The sequence below is a fragment of the Oncorhynchus tshawytscha genome, unplaced genomic scaffold, assembly GCF_018296145.1.
Source record: "Oncorhynchus tshawytscha isolate Ot180627B unplaced genomic scaffold, Otsh_v2.0 Un_contig_842_pilon_pilon, whole genome shotgun sequence".
Taxonomy (NCBI): Eukaryota; Metazoa; Chordata; class Actinopteri; order Salmoniformes; family Salmonidae; genus Oncorhynchus; species Oncorhynchus tshawytscha.
This window is the reverse complement of record NW_024609617.1, coordinates 112,501-135,000: the sequence shown is the minus strand read 5'-3', so window position 1 is coordinate 135,000 and position 22,500 is coordinate 112,501. Positions and strand designations below refer to the sequence as shown.

Sequence of the window (22,500 nt, the reverse complement as noted above, 5' to 3'; positions counted from 1 at the left end):
ATGTGACATATGAAGTGTTTACTCCCATGTGACATGTGAAGTGTTTACTCCCATGTGACATATGAAGTGTTTACTCCCATGTGACATATGAAGTGTTTACTCCCATGTGACATATGAAGTGTTTACTCCCATGTGACATATGAAGTGTTTACTCCCATGTGACATATGAAGTGTTTACTGCCATGTGACATATGAAGTGTTTACTCCCATGTGACATATGAAGCTTGGGGCGCATGTTCTCAGTAGGAGTGGGAATGTTCTATGTGGAATAATAGGAGCCTATTAAATGACTTAGACTGGATCAGATGTGTGTAAGAGGAGATGCTATCCTGAACTAAAGCAGTATGTTGAGCTGTGCTGTGGGGCCTGGGATGACGACAAACACTTAACCCCCCCCCCCTCTCTTCCAGGTAACAGAGACCTCAGCGGGCGGGCGGTGCTGCAGGTGTGCACGCGGGGGAGGGTGTGGGCTGGGGAGAGCTGCACGGCCAAAGACCTCACCTGTCTCCTGGGTTACTACTATTCAACGCTCAGGTCAGTCAGTCAACCAGCCGCACTCAGGTTTCATCTGCTGAAACCCCATCCAGGCTTTAGTTACTAGATGGTGTTCCTTTTAAGGGGGCAATCTGGGATTCTAACAATAACAAAGTAGGCACCTCAACACTTTTTGGTAAACAGCTGAGAAATGGGTCTGGAGAAATGTAACCACTCTCATAATGGGGCTATATATATATATATCAGTCAAATGACCTGGTAAAATAAGGGTTAAATAATATTAATATTAATATTGTTAAATTAACCCTTATTTTACCAGGTCATTTGACTGAGAACACATTCTGATTTACAGCAACGACCTGTGGAAATGTTACAGGGGAGAGGAGGGATGACGAAAGGACTAACCATTTCACAAGATCACCCTGATGGGTTTTGTTTCTGGTTTCAGGAGCGAGAGGCGTGACCAAGGCCTTACGGTGCTAGTGGACACCAGGAGACAGCAGCCCAGTCCTGCTCTTTTCTCTTCTCTGTCTGGACTGCAGGTGAGAGCTTTCTAATGACAATAATATTGCCTGCATCCCGAATCGAACCCTATTCTATCTACAGTGTAGTGCACTACTTTTGACCATAGGACCCATAGGGCTCTGGTCAAAAGTAGTGCACTATAATATAGGGATTATCATGCTATTTGGGACTCAATCATCTCTTCCTGAACTCCAGGTATGAGCTTTCAACGGAAAATAACATGTCATCACAACCACGTCCCACATGAACTATCCTGAGGCGGCTTCTTTACGTCCTCTGATTCTTAACAATGTTTTCATGGTGTTAAGGAATGTTATTTTACTGTCACTACACTCTAGTATTGTACAATAGTAATGTTATAGTATAGTACCGCAGTAATGTTATAGTATAGTACCGCAGTAATGTTATAGTATAGTACTGTAGTAATGCTATAGTATAGTACTATATTAATGTTATAGTATAGTACAATAGTAATGTTATAGTATAGTACTATAGTAATGTTATGGCATAGTACTATAGTAATGCTATAGTATAGCACTGTAGTAATGTTATAGTATAGCACCGCAGTAATGTTATAGTATAGTACTGTAGTAATGTTATAGTATAGCACTATAGTAATGCTATAGTATAGTACTGTAGTAATGTTATAGTATAGTACTATAGTAATGCTATAGTATAGTACTGTAGTAATGTTATAGTATAGTACCGCAGTAATGTTATAGTATAGTACTATAGTAATGTTATAGCGTAGCACTATAGTAATGGTATAGTATAGGACTGTAGCAATGTTATAGTATAGTACTGTAGTAATGTTATAGTATAGTACTGTGGTAATGTTATAGTATAGTACTATAGTAATGTTATAGTATAGTACTGTAGTAATGTTATAGTATAGTACTATAGCAATGCTATAGTATAGTACTATAGTAATGTTATAGTATAGTACTATAGCAATGTTATAGTATAGTACTATAGCAATGTTATAGTAAAGTACTATAGTAATGTTATAGTATAGTACTGTAGTAATGTTATAGTATAGTGCTATAGTAATGTTATAGTATAGTACTGTAGTAATGTTATAGTATAGTACTGCAGTAATGTTTTGGTATAGTACTATAGTAATGTTATAGTATAGTACTGTAGTAATGTTATAGTATAGTACTATAGTAATGTTTTAGTATAGCACTATAGTAATGTTATAGTATAGTACTGTGGTAATGTTATAGTATAGTACTATAGTAGAGTTATAGTATAGTACCGTAGTAATGTTATAGTATAGTACTATAGTAATGTTATAGTATAGTACTATAGTAATGTTATAGTATAGTACTATAGTAATGTTATAGTATAGTACTATAGTAATGTTATAGTATAGTACTATAGTAGAGTTATAGTATAGTACTGTAGTAATGTTACAGTATAGTACTATAGTAGAGTTAGAGTATAGTACTATAGTAATGCTATAGTATAGTACTGTAGTAATGCTATAGTATAGTACTGTAGTAATGTTATAGTATATTGCTGTAGTAATGTTATAGTATAGTACTATAGTAATGTTATAGTATAGTACTGTAGTAATGTTATAGTATAGTACTATAGTAATGTTATAGTATAGTACTGTAGTAATGTTATAGTATAGTACTATAGTAATGTTATAGTATAGTACTGTAGTAATGTTATAGTATAGTACTATAGTAATGTTATAGTATAGTACTATAGTAATGTTATAGTATAGTACTGTAGTAATGTTATAGTATAGTACTGTAGTAATGTTATAGTATAGTACTGTAGTAATGTTATAGTATAGTACTGTAGTAATGTTATAGTATAGTACTGTAGTAATGTTATAGTATAGTACTGTAGCAATGTTATAGTATAGTACTATAGTAATGTTATAGTATAGTACTATAGCAATGTTATAGTATAGTACTATAGTAATGTTATAGTAAAGTACTATAGTAATGTTATAGTATAGTACTGTAGTAATGCTATAGTATAGTGCTATAGTAATGTTATAGTATAGTACTGTAGTAATGTTATAGTATAGTACTATAGTAATGTTATAGCATAGTACTATAGTAATGTTATAGTATAGTACTGTAGTAATGTTATAGTGTAGTACTGTAGTAATGTATAGTATAGTACTATAGTATAGTACTGTAGTAATAATGTTATAGTATAGTACTATAGTATAGTAATGTAGTAATGTTATAGTATAGTTATAGTGTAGTACTGTAGTAATGTTATAGTATAGTACTACAGTAATGTTATAGTATAGTACTGTAGTAATGTTATAGTATAGTACTGTAGTAATGTTATAGTAAAGTACTATAGTAATGCTATAGTATAGTACTGTAGTAATGTTATAGTATAGTACTGTAGTAATGTTATAGTATAGTACTATAGTAATGTTATAGTATAGTACTGTGGTAATGTTATAGTATAGTACTATAGTAATGTTATAGTATAGTACTATAGTAATGTTATAGTATAGTACTGTAGTAATGTTATGGTATAGTACTGTAGTAATGTTATAGTATAGTACTGCAGTAATGTTATAGTATAGTACTGTAGTAATGTTATAGTATAGTACTATAGTAATGCTACAGTATAGTACTATAGTAATGTTATAGTATAGTGCTATAGTAATGTTATAGTATAGTACTATAGTAATGCTATAGTATAGTACTGTAGTAATGCTATAGTATAGTACTGTAGTAATGTTATAGTATAGTACTGTAGTAATGTTATAGTATAGTACTGTAGTTGGCACAGCACATATTTCTTCTTTACTCTTGTTTTTCCGTCCCTTTCTTGGTCTGGAGAAGGTTGATTTCTGGAGAAGGTTGATTTCTGGAGAAGGTTGATTTCTGGAGAAGGTTGATTTCTGGAGAGCCACTTTGATTTCTGTGTAGTGACTTGGTCCATCACATTTCACATGCAGAAAGGCTGGGCTTCAGGGCTAGTGGGGAAGACCTGTTCTTACTTGTCTGTTAACACACACACAGACATGCACATACTCCTTTGCCAAAAAAGCACTTGTCAAATTTGCGGTTTTACATGTAAGAAAACTCCAATGTTTGTAAAAAAAAGTAAATGTAAACAATCACTGTGTAGCCTCAAAACATGGTTCAACTATTTGACATCATGGATGGTCAGTCCTTGCATCCATAGCATATGGATTTGAGAGTGGTTGCATTCCTCCAGATCCATCCCTCAAGTTTTTACTGTGGCGGTGAGAACACTGTTGGTGATTAAATTAAAGATGGCCGCTTTAAGCACCTTTCATAGAGTTATAGTGTTATTATGTGGTGCAGTCCTTCAGTTACAGTTACTTTAGAAGCAAAACTTCTGAAGTTGAGAACAGAATTATTAGTATTCCAAACAAAAATAATGATGTTGAAAACAAAACTAAAACCACTAGGTATTGATGGCAAAACTAAATATTGCAAGGAAATAATGTTTAAATGTGAGAGCAAATTATTTGTAAATGAAATCAAAACATTTTTGCAGTAAAACATTTGTTATGATAATGCGATTCAGTAAAACACCTCCCTCCTTCAATGCCATGTTCCCTCTCTTTATGTTACCCTGGCCTCTCCTTATGTTACCCTGGCCTCTCCTTATGTTACCCTGGCCTCTCCTTATGTTACCCTGGCCTCTCCTTATGTTATGTTACCCTGGCCTGTTACCCTGCCTCTCCTTATGTTACCCTGTTCCTGGCCTCTCCTTATGTTAACCTGGCCTCTCCTTATGTTACCCTGGCCTCTCCTTATGTTACCCTGGCCTGTTACCCTGGCCTCTCCTTATGTTACCCTGGCCTCTCCTTATGTTATGTTACCCCCTGGCCTCTCCTTATGTTACCCTGGCCTCTCCTTATGTTACCTGGCCTCTCCTTATGTTACCCTGGCCTCTCCTTATGTTACCTGGCCTCTCCTTATGTTACCCTGTTATGTTACCTGGCCTCTCCTTATGTTACCCTGGCCTCTCCTTATGTTACCCTGGCCTCTCCTTATGTTACCCTGGCCTCTCCTTATGTTACCCTGGCCTCTCCTTATGTTACCCTGGCCTCTCCTTATGTTACCCTGGCCTCTCCTTATGTTACCCTGGCCTCTCCTTATGTTACCCTGGCCTCTCCTTATGTTACCCTGGCCTCTCCTTATGTTACCCTGGCCTTATGTTACCTGGCCTCTCCTTATGTTACCCTGGCCTCTCCTTATGTTACCCTGGCCTCTCCTTATGTTATGTTACCCTGGCCTCTCCTTATGTTACCCTGGCCTCTCCTTATGTTACCCTGGCCTCTCCTTATGTTACCCTGGCCTCTCCTTATGTTACCTGGCCTCTCCTTATGTTACCCTGGCCTCTCCTTATGTTACCCTGGCCTCTCCTTATGTTACCCTGGCCTCTCCTTATGTTACCCTGGCCTCTCCTGGCCTCTCCTTATGTTACCCTGGCCTCTCCTTATGTTACCCTGGCCTCTCCTTATGTTACCCTGGCCTCTCCTTATGTTACCCTGGCCTCTCCTTATGTTACCCTGGCCTCTCCTTATGTTACCCTGGCCTCTCCTTATGTTACCCTGGCCTGTTACCTGGCCTCTCCTTATGTTAACCTGGCCTCCTTATGTTACCCTGGCCTCTCCTTATGTTACCCTGGCCTCTCCTTATGTTACCCTGGCCTCTCCTTATGTTACCCTGGCCTCTCCTTATGTTACCCTGGCCTCTCCTTATGTTACCCTGGCCTCTCCTTATGTTACCCTGGCCTCTCCTTATGTTACCTGGCCTCTCCTTATGTTACCCTGGCCTCTCCTTATGTTACCCTGGCCTCTGTTACCTGGCCTCTCCTTATGTTACCCTGGCCTCTCCTTATGTTACCCTGGCCTCTCCTTATGTTACCCTGGCCTCTCCTTATGTTACCCTGGCCTCTCCTTATGTTATGGCCTCTCCTTATGTTACCCTGGCCTCTCCTTATGTTACCCTGGCCTCTCCTTATGTTACCCTGGCCTCTCCTTATGTTACCCTGGCCTCTCCTGGCCTCTCCTATGTTACCCTGGCCTCCTTATGTTACCCTGGCCTCTCCTTATGTTACCCTGGCCTCTCCTTATGTTACCCTGGCCTCTCCTTATGTTACCCTGGCCTCTCCTTATGTTACCCTGGCCTCTCCTTATGTTACCCTGGCCTCTCCTTATGTTACCCTGGCCTCTCCTTATGTTACCCTGGCCTCTCCTTATGTTACCCTGGCCTCTCCTTATGTTACCCTGGCCTCTCCTTATGTTACCCTGGCCTCTCCTTATGTTACCCTGGCCTCTCCTTATGTTACCCTGGCCTCTCCTTATGTTACCCTGGCCTCTTATGTTACCGTTACCTCTCCTTATGTTACCCTGGCCTCTCCTTATGTTACCCTGGCCTCTCCTTATGTTACCCTGGCCTCTCCTTATGTTACCTGGCCTCTCCTTATGTTACCTGGCCTCCTCCCTTATGTTACCCTGGCCTCTCCTTATGTTACCCTGGCCTCTCCTTATGTTACCCTGGCCTCTCCTTATGTTACCCTGGCCTCTCCTTATGTTACCCTGGCCTCTCCTTATGTTACCTGGCTCCTTATGTTACCCTGGCCTCTCCTTATGTTACCCTGGCCTCTCCTTATGTTACCCTGGCCTCTCCTTATGTTACCCTGGCCTCTCCTTATGTTACCCTGGCCTCTCCTTATGTTACCCTGGCCTTACCTGGCCTCTCCTATGTTACCCTGGCCTCTCCTTATGTTACCCTGGCCTCTCCTTATGTTACCCTGGCCTCTCCTTATGTTACCTGGCCTCTCCTTATGTTACCTGGCTGGCCCTCTCTCTTATGTTACCCTGGCCTCTCCTTATGTTACCCTGTCCTCTCCTTATGTTACCTGGCCTCTCCTTATGTTAACCTGGCCTCTCCTTATGTTACCCTGGCCTCTCCTTATGTTACCCTGGCCTCTCCTTATGTTACCCTGGCCTCTCCTTATGTTACCCTGGCCTCTCCTTATGTTACCCTGGCCTCTCCTTATGTTACCCTGGCCTCTCCTTATGTTACCCTGGCCTCTCCTTATGTTACCCTGGCCTCTCCTTATGTTACCTGGCCTCTCCTTATGTTACCCTGGCCTCTCCTTATGTTACCCTGGCCTCTCCTTATGTTACCCTGGCCTCTCCTTATGTTACCCTGGCCTCTCCTTATGTTATGGCCTCTCCTTATGTTACCCTGGCCTCTCCTTATGTTACCTGGCCTCTCCTTATGTTATCCTGGCCTCTCCTTATGTTCTCCTTATGTTACCCTCTCCTTATGTTACCTGGCCTCTCCTTATGTTACCCTGCCTTATGTTACTCCTCCTTATGTTACCTGGCCTCTCCTTATGTTACCCCTGGCCTCTCCTTATGTTACCCTGGCCTGTTACCCTGGCCTCTCCTTATGTTACCCTGGCCTCTCCTTATGTTACCCTGGCCTCTCCTTATGTTAACCTGGCCTCTCCTTATGTTATCCTGGCCTCTCCTTATGTTACCCTGGCCTCTCCTTATGTTATCCTGGCCTTCTGCTTTCTTTGCCTTGTCACCAGCTGCAGGTTTTGTCCCATTCATTGTAGCAGTCCTGCTCGGTCCCTGGGCGTAGTTGGAAGTGGTGAAAAGTAATCCTGTGGAAAAGAGTTCAAACACATCTTTTCACGTGATTTGTTCACACGTGTGTTCTGAAAACCACTTGTTTTTTTCACAGGATTTGTAAAAATGTGATTTTTTTTGTAAGGGCGCACACACACACACACACACACACACACACACACACACACACACACACACACACAAATACACACATGTACACATACAGTACACACGCGGATGGGTCCGCCAGCATCCAGCCTGCACACAACAGGCACATGAAGAGTTATGATTTTATAATGATGATATATTGTGGTGTTTTAGTTCATGTAGCACCCCCCTCCCAATACTGTACATGTCAATTTGTGTTGCTTTTCCCCCAGGCTTTATTACCAAATGCACTTTACTCCGTCCTGTTACTTGCGGACAAGGAGACAGCTATCAAGCCTGAAAGAGACATTACTACTGTGCAGGTAAAGTATTACATAATGACCCATTTGCTGTGATATTTGCATTGAGCGTTCTTGTCTAATTCAAGACTTCAAATCACATATCTTGTGAGTATTTCTTACATTCCCACGGCAACCAGACAACACAATGTAACATCAGGAAGGATACAGCATTATCACAGGCGCCTCCTAGTCTATTCAGATACACCGAGGCTATTGTGTTGAGTCGTCGCTAGCAGCCTATCAATGTCACGTCCTTGACCTGTGTATGAGTCTGAGTGAGGCAGTACGTGTGTGTGCGTGTGTGTGTTTAGTGTGTAGCGTGTCAGGTCATGGTGTGTTGTTGAGAGCTGGGGTATCTGTGCTATGTAGGTTTGCGTGAAGCTGCATGTCTGACTGTGGAAAATCTAATCATCTCTTCATCACCAACCTACCTACCTACCTACCACACACACACACATAGTCTGTCCCACTGAAAACATACTGAAAACACCCACAACATCCATCACACAACCAGACACATCTAATGAGATCAGGGTTTAGGTCCAACATCCATCACACAGACAGACACATCTAATGAGACCAGGGTTTAGGTCCAACATTGAGTTAAGTGATTATCTCTGGAATTCCTCCATAGGTTTCTACAGTAGAGTTCAACACATGTCTCTTCCTATTGAAACCACATGGATAAAAGGATGTGATTGGTTAGTTGTCTTGATGACACCTGCAACTTAGTGATGTATATTACAGATCAGATCATTCTGTCTCTCATGATGATTTTTCTTAGTTATATTTCTTTACTTACATCATCAAGGTTACCTGTCATTTTATATTATATAGTAGATGGTTGTTTTTGCTTTGGTGGAAGTTATATCTGATATCTGTAGCAAGGTGTGATGTGAGAGCTTTAGTTTCCTTATTGGAAAAGCATTGAAGATAATTGATATTGGAACAGGAATTTCAGTTTACTTCCTGAGTCGACTGGAATTGACTCCAACCCTGCTACTCACAGGCCCCACCCTGGGGGGAGTTACAGTGAGCTTGTGTCCCTCTGTCCCCATGCAGACGGAGCTCCTGACGTCCCTGAAGGCTCTGTTGAAGCACATAGACTCCAGTCAGCTCACTAGAGACCTGGACGGAACATTCCTCTACGACCACGATCACTGGGTCGCCTTCAGACAGGTAGGAATCACATCACCACGGTTACAGTTGTCTCAAATGGCACCCTATTAGCTATGTAGTGCACTGCGTTTGACCAGGGCCCACAGGTCTCTGGTCAAAAGTAGTGCACTTTATACAACGGGTGGGTCTAATCCTGGATGCTGATTGGTTAAAACCGCATTCCAGCCGGTTAAAATGCCTATTTACTCTGTTCCATCTGACTGATCAATCCATTGTCTCATCTACCCAGCCAGGTCATTTATAAACTTGATCTCCACTATAAAAAGCATCTAGTGTCACGTTTTATCAAGGTGGGTGGAATCAGGCGCAGAGAGCAGGTTTCAGTGATTCGAACAGTTTATTCTCCGGCGCACAAAAAACACGGTCAACCCAACACACAGGGTGAATAACCCAACACACAGGGTGAATAACCCAACACACAGGGTGAATAACCCAACACACAGGGTGAATAACCCAACACACAGGGTGAATAACCCAACACACAGGGTGAATAATCCAACACACAGGGTGAATAACCCAACACACAGGGTGAATAACCCAACACACAGGGTGAATAATCCAACACACAGGGTGAATAACCCAACACACAGGGTGAATAATCCAACACACAGGGTGAATAATCCAACACACAGGGTGAATAACCCAACACACAGGGTGAATAACCCAACACACAGGGTGAATAACCCAACACACAGGGTGAATAATCCAACACACAGGGTGAATAACCCAACACACAGGGTGAATAACCCAACACACAGGGTGAATAACCCAACACACAGGGTGAATAACCCAACACACAGGGTGAATAATCCAACACACAGGGTGAATAACCCAACACACAGGGTGAATAATCCAACACAGGATCAAAATAGACCGGAGAATAAAACACAAGTGCTACACCAAATGACACGAATACAAAAACAATCCCGCACAAAACAAGGGCGGGACAACCTACTACATATAAGGACGTTAATTAAACTAAAATACTTACAGGTGAAACTAATAAGACAAAACCAACAGACAAACGAAAAAGGGATCGGTAGTGGCTAGTAGGACGGTGACGACGACCGCCGAGCACCCCCCGAATAGGCAGGAGAGCCAACTTCGGCGGAAGTCGTGACAGTACCCCCCCTCCCTCTGATGCGCGGCCTCCGCAGCGCGCCGCCACCGTCCTCGAGGACGACCCGGAGGACGAGGTGCTGGGCGATCCGGGTGGAGGCGGTGGAAATCTCTCAGGAGAGAAGGGTCCAAAATGTCCCCCACCGGAACCCAGCATCTCTCCTCCAGACCGTACCCCTCCCAGTCCACGAGGTACTGTAGGCCCCCCACCCGGCGTCTCGAATCCAGAATGCCCCGAACTGTGTACGCCGGAGACCCCTCGATGTCCAGAGGGGGCGGAGGGACCTCAGGCACCTCACCTTCTTGCAGGGGACCAGCCACCACCGGCCTGAGGAGAGACACATGAAACGAGGGGTTAATACGGTAATACCTAGGAAGTTGTAACCTGTAACACACCTCGTTTATTCTCCTCAGGACTTTGAAAGGCCCCACACTCTGCGGCCCCAGCTTCCGACAGGGCAGGCGGAGGGGCAGTTTTCGGGTCGAGAGCCTGACCCTGTCCCCCGGTGCAAACACGGGGGCCTCACTGCGGTGCTGGTCAGTGCTCCTCTTCTGCCGTTCTCCCGCTAACCGTAGTGAGTCCTGAACGGCTTTCCAGGTGTCCTTGGAGCGCTGTACCCATTCCTCCACCGCAGGAGCCTCGGTCTGGCTCTGATGCCATGGGGCCAGGAACGGCTGGTAACCTAACACACACTCAAAAGGGGACAAGTTAGTTGAGGAGTGGCGTAGGGAGTTCTGAGCTAGTTCAGCCCAGGGAACATACCTTGCCCACTCACCAGGCCGGTCCCGGCAATAGGACCGCAGAAACCTGCCCACATCCTGGTTTACACGCTCCACCTGCCCATTACTCTCGGGGTGAAAACCTGAGGTTAAGCTGACCGAGACCCCCAGTCTCTCCATAAACGCCCTCCACACTCTGGATGTGAATTGGGGACCCCGATCAGAAACGATGTCCTCAGGCACCCCATAGTTCCGGAAGACATGGGTAAACAAGGCCTCCGCAGTCTGCAGGGCCGTAGGGAGACCGGGCAACGGGATGAGACGACAGGACTTAGAAAACCGATCCACAACGACCAGGATCGTAGTACTTCCCTGGGATGGGGGAAGGTCGGTAAGAAAGTCCACCGATAAGTGTGTCCACGGCCGTTGTGGAACGGGGAGGGGTTGTAATTTCCCTCTAGGCAGGTGCCGAGGAGCCTTGCTCTGAGCACACACTGAGCAGGAGGAGACATAAAATCTCACGTCTTTAGCCAGCGTGGGCCACCAGTATCTCCCTCTCAGACTCCGCACTGTCCTCTCGATGCCAGGATGACCCGAGGAGGGGAGAGTATGAGCCCACCGGATCAGCTTGTCCCGGACCCCCCTCGGCACGTACTGAGTCCCCACTGGACAGTTAGGGGGGGCCGGCTCTGACCGTGAGGCCTCCTCTATCTCCGCTTCCACCTCCCATACCACCGGTGCCACGAGACATGACGGTGAAATGATGGGAGTTGCCTCAACGGACCGCTCCCCGGTATCATAGAGGCGGGACAGCGCGTCGGCTTTGGTGTTTTGGGAGCCTGGCCGGTATGAGAGGGTAAACCGGAACCTGGTAAAAAACATGGCCCATCTAGCCTGACGTGGATTTAGTCTCTTCGCTGCCCGGATACACTCGAGATTACGATGGTCAGTCCAGATGAGAAAAGGGTGTTTAGCCCCCTCAAGCCAATGTCTCCACACTTTCAGAGCCTTGACTACAGCTAACAACTCCCGGTCCCCCACATCATAGTTTCGCTCCGCTGGGCTGAGCTTGCTCGAAAAGAAAGCACACGGGCGGAGCTTGGGTGGCACGCCCGAGCGTTGGGACAGCACGGCTCCGACCCCAGCCTCGGACGCATCCACCTCCACTATGAACGCTAAAGAGGGGTCCGGATGCGCCAACACGGGCGCATTGGTGAACAGCTCCTTCAAACGACTGAAGGCTCTGCCCGCCTCTGCTGACCAGCGCAAGCGCACTGGTCCTCCCTTCAGCAGTGAGGTGATGGGAGCAGCCACCTGACCAAAACCCCGGATAAACCTCCGGTAGTAATTGGCAAACCCTAAAAACCGCTGCACTTCTTTCACCGTGGTCGGAGTCGGCCAATTACGCACGGCTGTAACGCGGTCATCCTCACATCACCACCCCGGAGGTGGAAATACGATACCCCAGGAAGGAAACGGACTGTTTGAAAAACTCACATTTCTCCGCCTTGCAATACAGGTCATGCTCCAGCAGTCGCCCAAGTACCTTACACACCAGAGACACATGCGCCGCGCGTGTGGCAGAATAGATCAAGATGTCATCGATGTACACTACCACTCCCTGCCCGAGCAGGTCTCGGAGAATCTCATCTACGAAGGATTGGAAGACGGCTGGAGCATTCTTCAACCCGTATGGCATGACGCGGTACTCATAATGACCAGATGTAGTACTAAATGCGGTTTTCCACTCATCTCCTCCCCGGATACGCACCAGATTATACGCGCTCCTCAGGTCCAGTTTTGTGAAGAAGCGCGCCCCGTGAAATGATTCCACCGCCGTAGCGATGAGAGGTAGTGGGTAACTAAACCCCACTGTGATGGAATTTAGACCTCTATAATCAATGCACGGACGCAGACCTCCATCCTTCTTCTTCACAAAAAAGAAGCTTGAGGAGACGGGTGATGCGGAGGGCTGAATGTACCCCTGTCCCAGCGATTCAGCAACATATGTTTCCATCGCTACCGTCTCCTCCTGGGACAATGGATACACGTGACTCCTAGGAAGTGCAGCGTTCTCCAGAAGGTTTATCGCGCAGTCCTCTCGACGATGAGGTGGTAATTGGGTCGCCCTCTTTTTACTGAAGGCGATAGCCAAATCGGCATATTCAGAGGGAATGCGCACGGTGGAAACTTGGTCTGGACTCTCCACCGTAGTCGCACCAACGGCAACTCCTATACACCTACCTGAACACTCCTCTGACCACCCCTTAAGAGCCCCCTGTCGCCAGGAAATCACCGGGTTGTGTTGAGCTAACCAGGGAACCCCCAACACCACTGGAAACGCAGGTGAATCTATAAGGAACAGACTAATCTGCTCCTTATGATCCCCCTGCGTTACCATGTCCAGCGGCACCGTAGCCTCCCTAATTACTCTTGACCCTAATGGTCGGCTATCTAAGGACTGCACTGGGAAAGGTAGGTCTAACGACACCAGGGGAATCCCTAGCCTTAACGCAAGCCCACGATCCATGAAATTCCCAGCTGCGCCTGAATCGACTAGCGCCTTATGCTGTAGAGAGGGGAAAACCCAGGGAAAGAAGTCAACACATACACATGACCGACAGGAAGCTCTGGGTGAGTCTGGTGCTTACTCACCTGGGGTGATCGAGCAGTGCTCCGCCTGCCCTCCCGACTCCCAGACGAGTTCCTCCAGCACCGGTCGGACGTGTGCCCTCGTCGACCACAACTGGTGCAGGAGGACACTCCTCCTCCGGTCCCCCTTGAAGCCGCCCCTCCTAATTCCATAGGGATAGGGGCAGGAGGGCTGGGAGGTGGAAACGACAGGGCCTGATCCGAACGCCCGCGGGCAGCCAGCAGGTTGTCGAGACGGATAGCCAAGTTAATGAGTTCATCCAGTGTGAATGTGGTGTCCCGACATGCCAGCTCCCTGCGGACGTCCTCCCTGAGACTGCATCTGAAATGATCGATCAAGGCCCTGTCGTTCCATCCTGCTCCTACGGCCAAGGTCCTGAACTCCAGAGCAAAGTCCTGTACGCTCCTCATCTCCTGACGCAGGTGGAACAGCCGTTCACCCGCCGCCCGACCCTCTGGTGGATGGTCAAAAACAGCTCGGAATCGGCGGGTGAACTCTGGGTAATTATCCCTCGCCGAGTCCGGACCATTCCACACTGCGTTGGCCCACTCGAGGGCTCGCCCAGTCAAGCTGGAGACGAGGGCGCTCACGCTCTCCTCTCCGGAGGGAGCAGGACGCACGGTAGCCAGGTATAGTTCCAGTTGAAGGAGGAAACCCTGGCACCCAGCCGCCGTTCCGTCATACTCCCGTGGGAGTGTCAGCCGAAGAGCCCCGGAGCCAGATGTGGTCGCAGGAACAGGAGGTGCTGGAGAAGGGGGTGCTGGAGATGAGGTTGGAAGGCCACTCCTCTCCCATCGATCCATCCTCTCCATCATTTGGTCCATGGCAGAACCAATCCGGTGAAGCACGCTGGTGTGATGGAGGACCCTCTCCTCCATCGATGGGAGAGGAGACGCGGCTGCTCCTGCTGATTCCATGGCGGGTGCGGGATTCTGTCACGTTTTATGTTGATGGCTTGTTTCAGCGCAGCTCGCATTAGCTTCACGGTTGTTATTTTGTTTACTGGTTTTGTATAGTGTTTCAGTGTTCAGTGTTTTCTTTATTAAAAATTCATGATGAACACATATCACGCCGCATTTTGGTCCTCCGATCCTTCTCGCCTCTCCTCTTCAGATGAAGAGGAGGACGACCGTGACATCTAGACATTATCTACTCTCTCTCACACTCTCTCTCTCTCTCACTCTCTCATTCTCTCATTCTCTCTCTCTTGCTCTCTCTCTCATTCTCTCTCACACTCATTCTCTCGCACTCTCTCTCGCTTTCTCATTCTCTCTCTCTCTCTCTCGCTCGCTCTCTCATTCTCTCTCGCTCTCTCATTCTCTCTCGCTCTCTCATTCTCTCTGTCTCTCTCTCATTCCCTCTCTCTCTCTCTCTCTCTCTCTCGCTCTCTCGCTCTCTCGCTCTCTCTCACTCTCTCATTTTCTCTCGCTCTCTCTCTCTCTCTCTCTCTTCATCCCTTCTGTTAGAAAATTGAGCCGTTTGCCAGCAGTTGCAGCGTGGCTCTCTCCTCCCTCCAATCTTCTATCTCTACGTTGAGCAGCACCAGCAACCTGGACAGCACCAAGGTGTGTTTGTGTGTGTGTGTGTGTGTGTGTGTGTGTGTGTGTGTGTGTGTGTGTGTGTGTGTGTGTGTGTGTGTGTGTGTGTGTGTGTGTGTGTGTGTGTGTGTGTGTGTGTGTGTGTGTGTGTGTGTGTGTGTGTGTGTGTGTGTCTAGTGGTTAGAGTGTTGGGCCAGTAAGTGACAGGTTGCTAGTTTGAATCCCTGTGCCGACTATGTGAAAGCTATCTGCCCTTGAACAAGGCACTTAACCCTAATTGCTCCTGGGTTGTCGTCAATAATGGCTGATCCCTAGCCGTGACCCCACTCTCCGAGGGTGCCTCAGGGGGAGTGGGATACATGGCAGCCGTTCCTGGCCCTAACTAAAGCTCTCACATCACACCTTGCTACAGATATCAGATATAACTTCCACCAAAGCAAAAACAACCATCTACTATATCATATAAAATGACAGGTAACCTTGATGATGTAAGTAAAGAAATATAACTATGAAAAATCATCATGAGAGACAGAATGATCTGATCTGTAATATACATCACTAAGTTGCAGGTGTCATCAAGACAACTAACCAATCACATCCTTTTATCCATGTAGTTTCAATAGGAAGAGACATGTGTTGAACTCTACTGTAGAAACCTATGGAGGAATTCCAGAGATAATCACTTAACTCAACGTTGGACCTAAACCCTGGTCTCATTAGATGTGTCTGTCTGTGTGATGGATGTTGTGGGTGTTTTCAGTATGTTTTCAGTGGGACAGATGTGTGTGTGTGTGTGTGTGTAACACCGTGGTGTGTGTGTGTAACACCGTGTGTGTGTGTAACACCGTGGTGTGTGTGTAACACTGTGGTGTGTGTGTGTGTGTGTGTGTGTAACACCGTGTGTGTGTGTGTAACACTGTGTGTGTGTGTGTGTGTGTGTGTGTGTGTGTGTGTAACATTGTGTGTGTGTGTGTGTGTGTAACACCGTGGTGTGTGTGTGTAACACCGTGGTGTGTGTGTAACACCGTGGTGTGTGTGTGTGTGTGTGTGTGTGTAACACCGTGTGTGTGTGTAACACTGTGTGTGTGTGTAACACCGTGGTGTGTGTAACACCGTGGTGTGTGTGTGTAACATCGTGGTGTGTGTGTGTAACATCGTGGTGTGTGTGTGTAACACCGTGTGTGTGTGTGTGTGTGTAACACCGTGGTGTGTGTGTAACACCGTGGTGTGTGTGTGTAACATCGTGGTGTGTGTGTGTAACACCGTGTGTGTGTGTGTGTGTGTAACACCGTGGTGTGTGTGTGTGTGTAACACCGTGATGTGTGTGTGTGTGTAACACCGTGATGTGTGTAACACCGTGGTGTGTGTGTGTGTGTGTGGTTCAGGAGGTATATGAGGTGCTGGAGCAGCAGAGGTCTCTGATGAAGTGTGTGTGTGTGTGTGTGTGTGTAGTTCAGGAGGTATCTGAGGTGCTGGAGCAGCAGAGGTCTCTGATGAAGTGTGTGTGTGTGTCTGGTTCAGGAGGTATCTGAGGTGCTGGAGCAGCAGAGGTCTCTGATGAAGTGTGTGTGTGTGTCTGGTTCAGAAGGTATCTGAGGTGCTGGAACAGCAGAGGTCTCTGATGAAGTGTGTGTTGGAGGACACCCGTCTGAACAGACTGAGGCTGGAGGGAGGAACAGTCCTGGCCCGGATCAGGAAGGACGAGGCCTGTGAGAATGACAACTACAGGTACTGCTGGGAGAGGGTCTGCATAACCAGAACTTACTATTGGATCAGATGTAGTGCACTATATAGGGAAGAGTGTGCCAAATGTAGTGCACTATATAGGGAAGAGTGTGCCAAATGTAGTGCACTATATCGGGAAGAGTGTGCCAAATGTAGTGCACTATATAGGGAAGAGTGTGCCAAATGTAGTGCACTATATAGGGAAGAGTGTGCCAAATGTAGTGCACTATATAGGGAAGAGTGTGCCAAATGTAGTGCACTATATAGGGAAGAGTGTGTCAAATGTAGTGCACTATATAGGGAAAAGTGTGCCAAATGTAGTGCATTATATCATGAAGAGTGTGCCAAATGTAGTGCACTATATAGGGAAGAGTGTGCCAAATGTAGTGCACTATATAGGGAAGAGTGTGCCAAATGTAGTGCACTATATAGGGAAGAGTGTGCCAAATGTAGTGCACTATATAGGGAAGAGTGTGCCAAATGTAGTGCACTATATAGGGAAGAGTGTGTCAAATGTAGTGCACTATATAGGGAAGAGTGTGCCAAATGTAGTGCACTATATAGGGAAGAGTGTGTCAAATGTAGTGCACTATATAGGGAAAAGTGTGCCAAATGTAGTGCATTATATCGGGAAGAGTGTGCCAAATGTAGTGCAAATGTATATTATATCGGAAGAGTGTGCCAAATGTAGTGCACTATATAGGGAAGAGTGTGCCAAATGTAGTGCACTATATAGGGAAGAGTGTGCCAAATGTAGTGCACTATATAGGGAAGAGTGTGCCATTTGATTTGGCACATCGGAGTTCTATCCAAAGATCAGAATGTTGGCCGTATTAAACCTCTGTAGAGATAATGTATAACTCCTTTATGAAGCATTCAGACAGTGGTGCGTAACGCTCAACACAAACATATATAGTTATGGTCACTGATGCTAAATCTATTACCCATCACCACCATTCGTTGCCAACCTACTGTTGTCCTTGCTGTCCATCCAGGGATGCAGTGGACATGGTGAATGTCCTTTATAACCAGGTGGATGAGGAGGTCCATAAACTGGTGATCCTCTCCAACAAGTCCCTGAAACAGCTGGAGAGTCTGCTGGAGGTCCGCAGGTTTGAGGAACAGACAGAGCAGGTGGGATTTTCACTTCAGTCAGACTGATGGCTTGTCTTTGGGCATTTCATTCTGTCGTTGTGATTTCACTTCAGTCAGTCTGATGGCTTGTCTTTGGGCATTTCATTCTGTCGTTGTGATTTCACTTCAGTCAGTCTGATGGCTTGTCTTTGGGCATTTCATTCTGTCGTTGTGATTTCACTTCAGTCAGTCTGATGGCTTGTCTTTGGGCATTTCATTCTGTCGTTGTGATTTCACTTCAGTCAGTCTGATGGCTTGTCTTTGGGCATTTCATTCTGTCGTTGTGATTTCACTTCAGTCAGTCTGATGGCTTGTCTTTGGGCATTTCGTTCTGTCGTTGTGATTGTGCTTACATACAGTACGTTGAAGTCCTTTCTAACTGGATCTACTAATGTCTAATAAGCTGCTAGTAATCTGATAATGTGAGCTACAGTGGCCCTGATTCTAAAGTATTGGATGTTAGCTTATTATATAAAAGCCGTACATCCCATCTGCTTCTGTCTCTCCCTCCAGATCAAAGTATGGTTCAGTGTGGAAGGAGAGAAGCACCTCACTGCCCTGGACTGTCTTCCTCTCTCTCTGGCTGCAGTCAAAGACATGAGGCAGAGTTTGGAACAGTTCTTTGAGGAGTCAGTTGTAAGTTTAAACATTGTACATTTCTTCCTGACTTGTTGTTTTCTGCTTTGAAAACGGCTCCTAAGACTCTTATAAACTCCATTTCCCATGATTCTCTCCTCTCCTCTCTGTCCACGTACAGCAGCAGCAGAAGCAGGGTTTACTGCTGGTCAGGCAGTCAGGGGAGTCTCTCCCCAGCTCGGCCTTGCTGGACTTCAAACAACACCTGGGATCCATCCTGGGCAGAGTGGAGAGGAGGAAGAACAAGCTAGACATCCTCACCAACCTCTACGAGTTCTACGGCTCGGTAAAGACAGACCCAGGATCATTTCCCATTTTTCATTTATTTATCAAGCAAGAGAGATTGAGGGAAAAGGATGTGATGAGGTGTCTTGGGCTGCATCCCAAATGGCGCTATGAATCCTGGTCCAATAGGGAATAGGGAGCCACTTATGACACAGAATACAGTAAGGGTTGATCCTCCTTACTATGCTGCTGTGTTTGAACCTTGACCTATTGATAGATACAATAGATACAGATTTTATACATTATATCAATCATATACACTGAGTGTACAAAACATTAAGAACACCTTCCTAATATTGAGTTGCATCCCCCTCTTTGCCCTCAGAACAGCCTCAATTCGTCGGGACATGGACTCTACAAGGTGTCGAAAGCGTTCCACAGGGATGCTGGCCCATGTTGACTCCAATGCTTCCCACAGGGATGCTGGCCCATGTTGACTCCAATGCTTCCCACAGTTGTGGCAAGTTGGCTGGATGTCCTTTGGTTGGTGGACTCTCCTTGATACACAGGAACTGCTGAGCATGAAAACCCCAGCAGTGTTACAGTTCATGACATAAACCGGGGGGCCTGACACCTACTACCACATCCCGTTCAAAGGCACTTATAAATATGTTGTCTTGCCCATTCACGCTCTGAATGGAACAAATACACAATCCATGTCTCAATTGTCTCAAGGCTTAAAAATCATACTTTAACCAGGTCTCCTCCCCTTCATCTCCACTGATTGAAGTGGATTTAACAAAGTGACATAAATAAGGGATCATAGATTTCACCTGGATTCACATGGTCAGTCTGTGTCATTGAAAGAGCAGGTGTTCCTAATGTTTTGTCCACTCAGTGTCTGTTCTGATTCTATTTCTACGTACTATCCATCCTGTCCTGCAGGCTAACCAGTGGATGGAGCACTGCCAGGACTACTTCCGGCAGCTGAACCTAGAGAGCAGTGGTGTGAGCCTCCCTCCTGCAGTACTTGAGATCCTCCAGGACTATCAGATGGAGGCCTCCACGTTCTCCCTGGACAACTTCAGCTCCCTCAATGATATGGTCCTGTCCTTGGACAGGTATACCGCCTGCTGTAAGATAGACTGGGGAATGATAGGAGAGAGTAGGATGGGGTAGGGTAGGATAGGAAAGAGTAGGATGGGGTAGGATAGGAAAGAGTAGGGTGGAGTAGGATAGGAAAGAGTAGGATGGGGTAGATTAGGGTGGGGTAGGGTAGGATAGGATAGAAAAGAGTAGATTAGGATAGGGTAGGGCAGGAAAGAGCAGGATGGGGTAGGATAGGGTATGATAGGAAAGAGTAAGATGGGGTAGGATAGGGTATGATAGGAAAGAGTAAGATGGGGTAGGATAGGGTATGATAGGAAATAGTAGATTAGGATAGGGTAGGATAAGCTAGGAAAGAGTAGTACAGAATAGGAACGAGTAGGATAGGGTAGGATAGGAAAGAGTAGATTAGGATAGGATAGTTAGGAAAGAGTAGGATAGGGTAGAATAGGAAAGGAAAGAGTATGATAGGGTAGGATATGAAAAGTAGGATAGGATAGGAACGAGTAGGCTAGGATAGGGTTGGATAGGAAAGAGTAGGATAAGGTAGGATAGGAAAGATTAGGATAGGGTAGCATAGGAAAGTGTAGGATAGGGTAGGAAAGAGTAGGAAAGGAAAGGGTAGGATGGGGTAGGATGAAAGAGTAGGATAGGATAGGATACTGTAGGGTAGGATGGAGTAGGATAGAACATGGAAAGTGTAGGATAGGGAAAGATAGGGGGTAGGATGGGGTAGAGGATAGGCATAGGAAAGAGTAGGATAGGATAGGAAAAAGTAGGATAGGGTATAGGAAAGAAAGAGTAGGATAGGCAACAGCTAGGATAGGGTAGGATAGGAAAGAGGCAGGATTAGGCAGTCGCCTATTGCGGCAGATTGACAAGGACTGCATTTTCTGAGCTATTATTTCATAGTTATTATTATTATTATGTCATAGTTATTATTATTAGACCGTAGTTACCATAGTATTATTATTATGTCATAGTTATTATTATTATTATTTCCTAGTTATTATTATTATTATTATTTCATAGTTGTTATTATTATGTCAGTTATTATTATTAGACAGTAGTTACCATATTATTATTATTATGTCATAGTTATTATTATTGAACAGTAGTTACCATATTATTATTATGTCATAGTTATTATTATTATTATGTCATAGTTATTATTATTATGTCATAGTTATTATTATTAGACAGTAGTTACCATAGTATTATTATTATGTCATAGTTATTATTATTAGACAGTAGTTACCATAGTATTATTATTATGTCATAGTTATTATTATTATTATTATTATTATTATTTCATAGTTATTATTATTATTAGACTGTAGTTGCCATATTATTATTGCTACTAAGTATTATTTGTTTGTTGTTTATATTTCAAATAATAAATAAGTCATTTAGGGGGCTTTTTTCACTTTGGGGTGCAGTTTCCCCAAAGTACAGATCTAGGATCAGCTTCCCCTCCCCCAATCCTAACCTTCATCATTAGTAGGGGAAATGAAAAACTTACCCCAGATGAGTGTCTTGGGGCAACTTCCACTGACCTTGTCTCTCTCCCCCTGGCCAGCCCCCGGCAGACCCATCAGTGGAACGTCCTGTGGACCAAGTGTCAACAGACCAAGAACCAGCTGGAGGAAACCCTGGCCCAGGCCACAGCAGCAGTTACTGCAGCTTCTGACTCTGCAGCCTCTAACTCTGCAGTCTCTAACTCTGCAGCCTCTAACTCTGCAGCCTCTGACTCTGCAGTCTCTAACTCTGCAGCCTCTGACTCTGCAGCTTCTGACTCTGCAGCCTCTAACTCTGCAGCCTCTAACTCTGCAGCCTCTAACTCTGCAGCCTCTAACTCTGCAGCCTCTAACTCTGCAGCCAGAAATCTAACCAAAGACCCTTCAGAGGTTGCAGACAGACAGGGGGCTGCATCACACAGAGCAGCATGGGGCTGCTGGAGGGGATCTTGTTTTACCTGAGTTGCCCACTCTAGGGTCAAGGATCATAGTGTCGTCGCTGGAGTTTGAGGAAGAAACCAAGCCTCACTCCACAGGTCACTTCTCCTCCAACAACAACAAGAGCCCCTCTTCCTGCTCCTTCACCTCCTCCTCCCTCTTCCCCTTCCCCCGCCCCAGAGGGAGACCCCCTCCTCCTCAAGCTGCGGCAGAGCCCCTCTCTGTTCGACGACACGGACAGCGACTGCACCATCGACTCCATGGGGGCCGCCTCCTGCCACTCGGAGCCTGTCTATTCGTCCTCTGGGACACCACTCCACCAGCACCGCCAGCACCGCAAACAGCCGCTCAAGAAGATCATGAAGAAGACGCTGAGCTATGAGCTGCCGGCGGCGCAGGACGGTGGCCACGTTGACACCAGCCACCT

At 45.9% G+C, this 22,500-nt stretch overlaps 1 protein-coding gene across 1 annotated transcript in view; it reads left to right on the top strand.

Moving 5' to 3' along the window:
* Positions 1 to 22,500, top strand: part of zgc:158766 (uncharacterized protein LOC100009641 homolog) — a 97,534-nt gene that overhangs the window by 41,785 nt on the left and 33,249 nt on the right. The window contains 12 exon segments of the mRNA XM_042316316.1: positions 411 to 534; positions 944 to 1,037; positions 8,014 to 8,103; positions 9,145 to 9,261; positions 15,220 to 15,318; positions 16,877 to 17,019; positions 18,012 to 18,150; positions 18,664 to 18,786; positions 18,908 to 19,072; positions 19,957 to 20,132; positions 21,698 to 22,043; positions 22,127 to 22,500. The exon segment at positions 22,127 to 22,500 is cut by the window's right edge and continues 165 nt beyond it. Of these exon segments, the coding sequence (XP_042172250.1) occupies positions 411 to 534; positions 944 to 1,037; positions 8,014 to 8,103; positions 9,145 to 9,261; positions 15,220 to 15,318; positions 16,877 to 17,019; positions 18,012 to 18,150; positions 18,664 to 18,786; positions 18,908 to 19,072; positions 19,957 to 20,132; positions 21,698 to 22,043; positions 22,127 to 22,500 (1,990 nt within the window).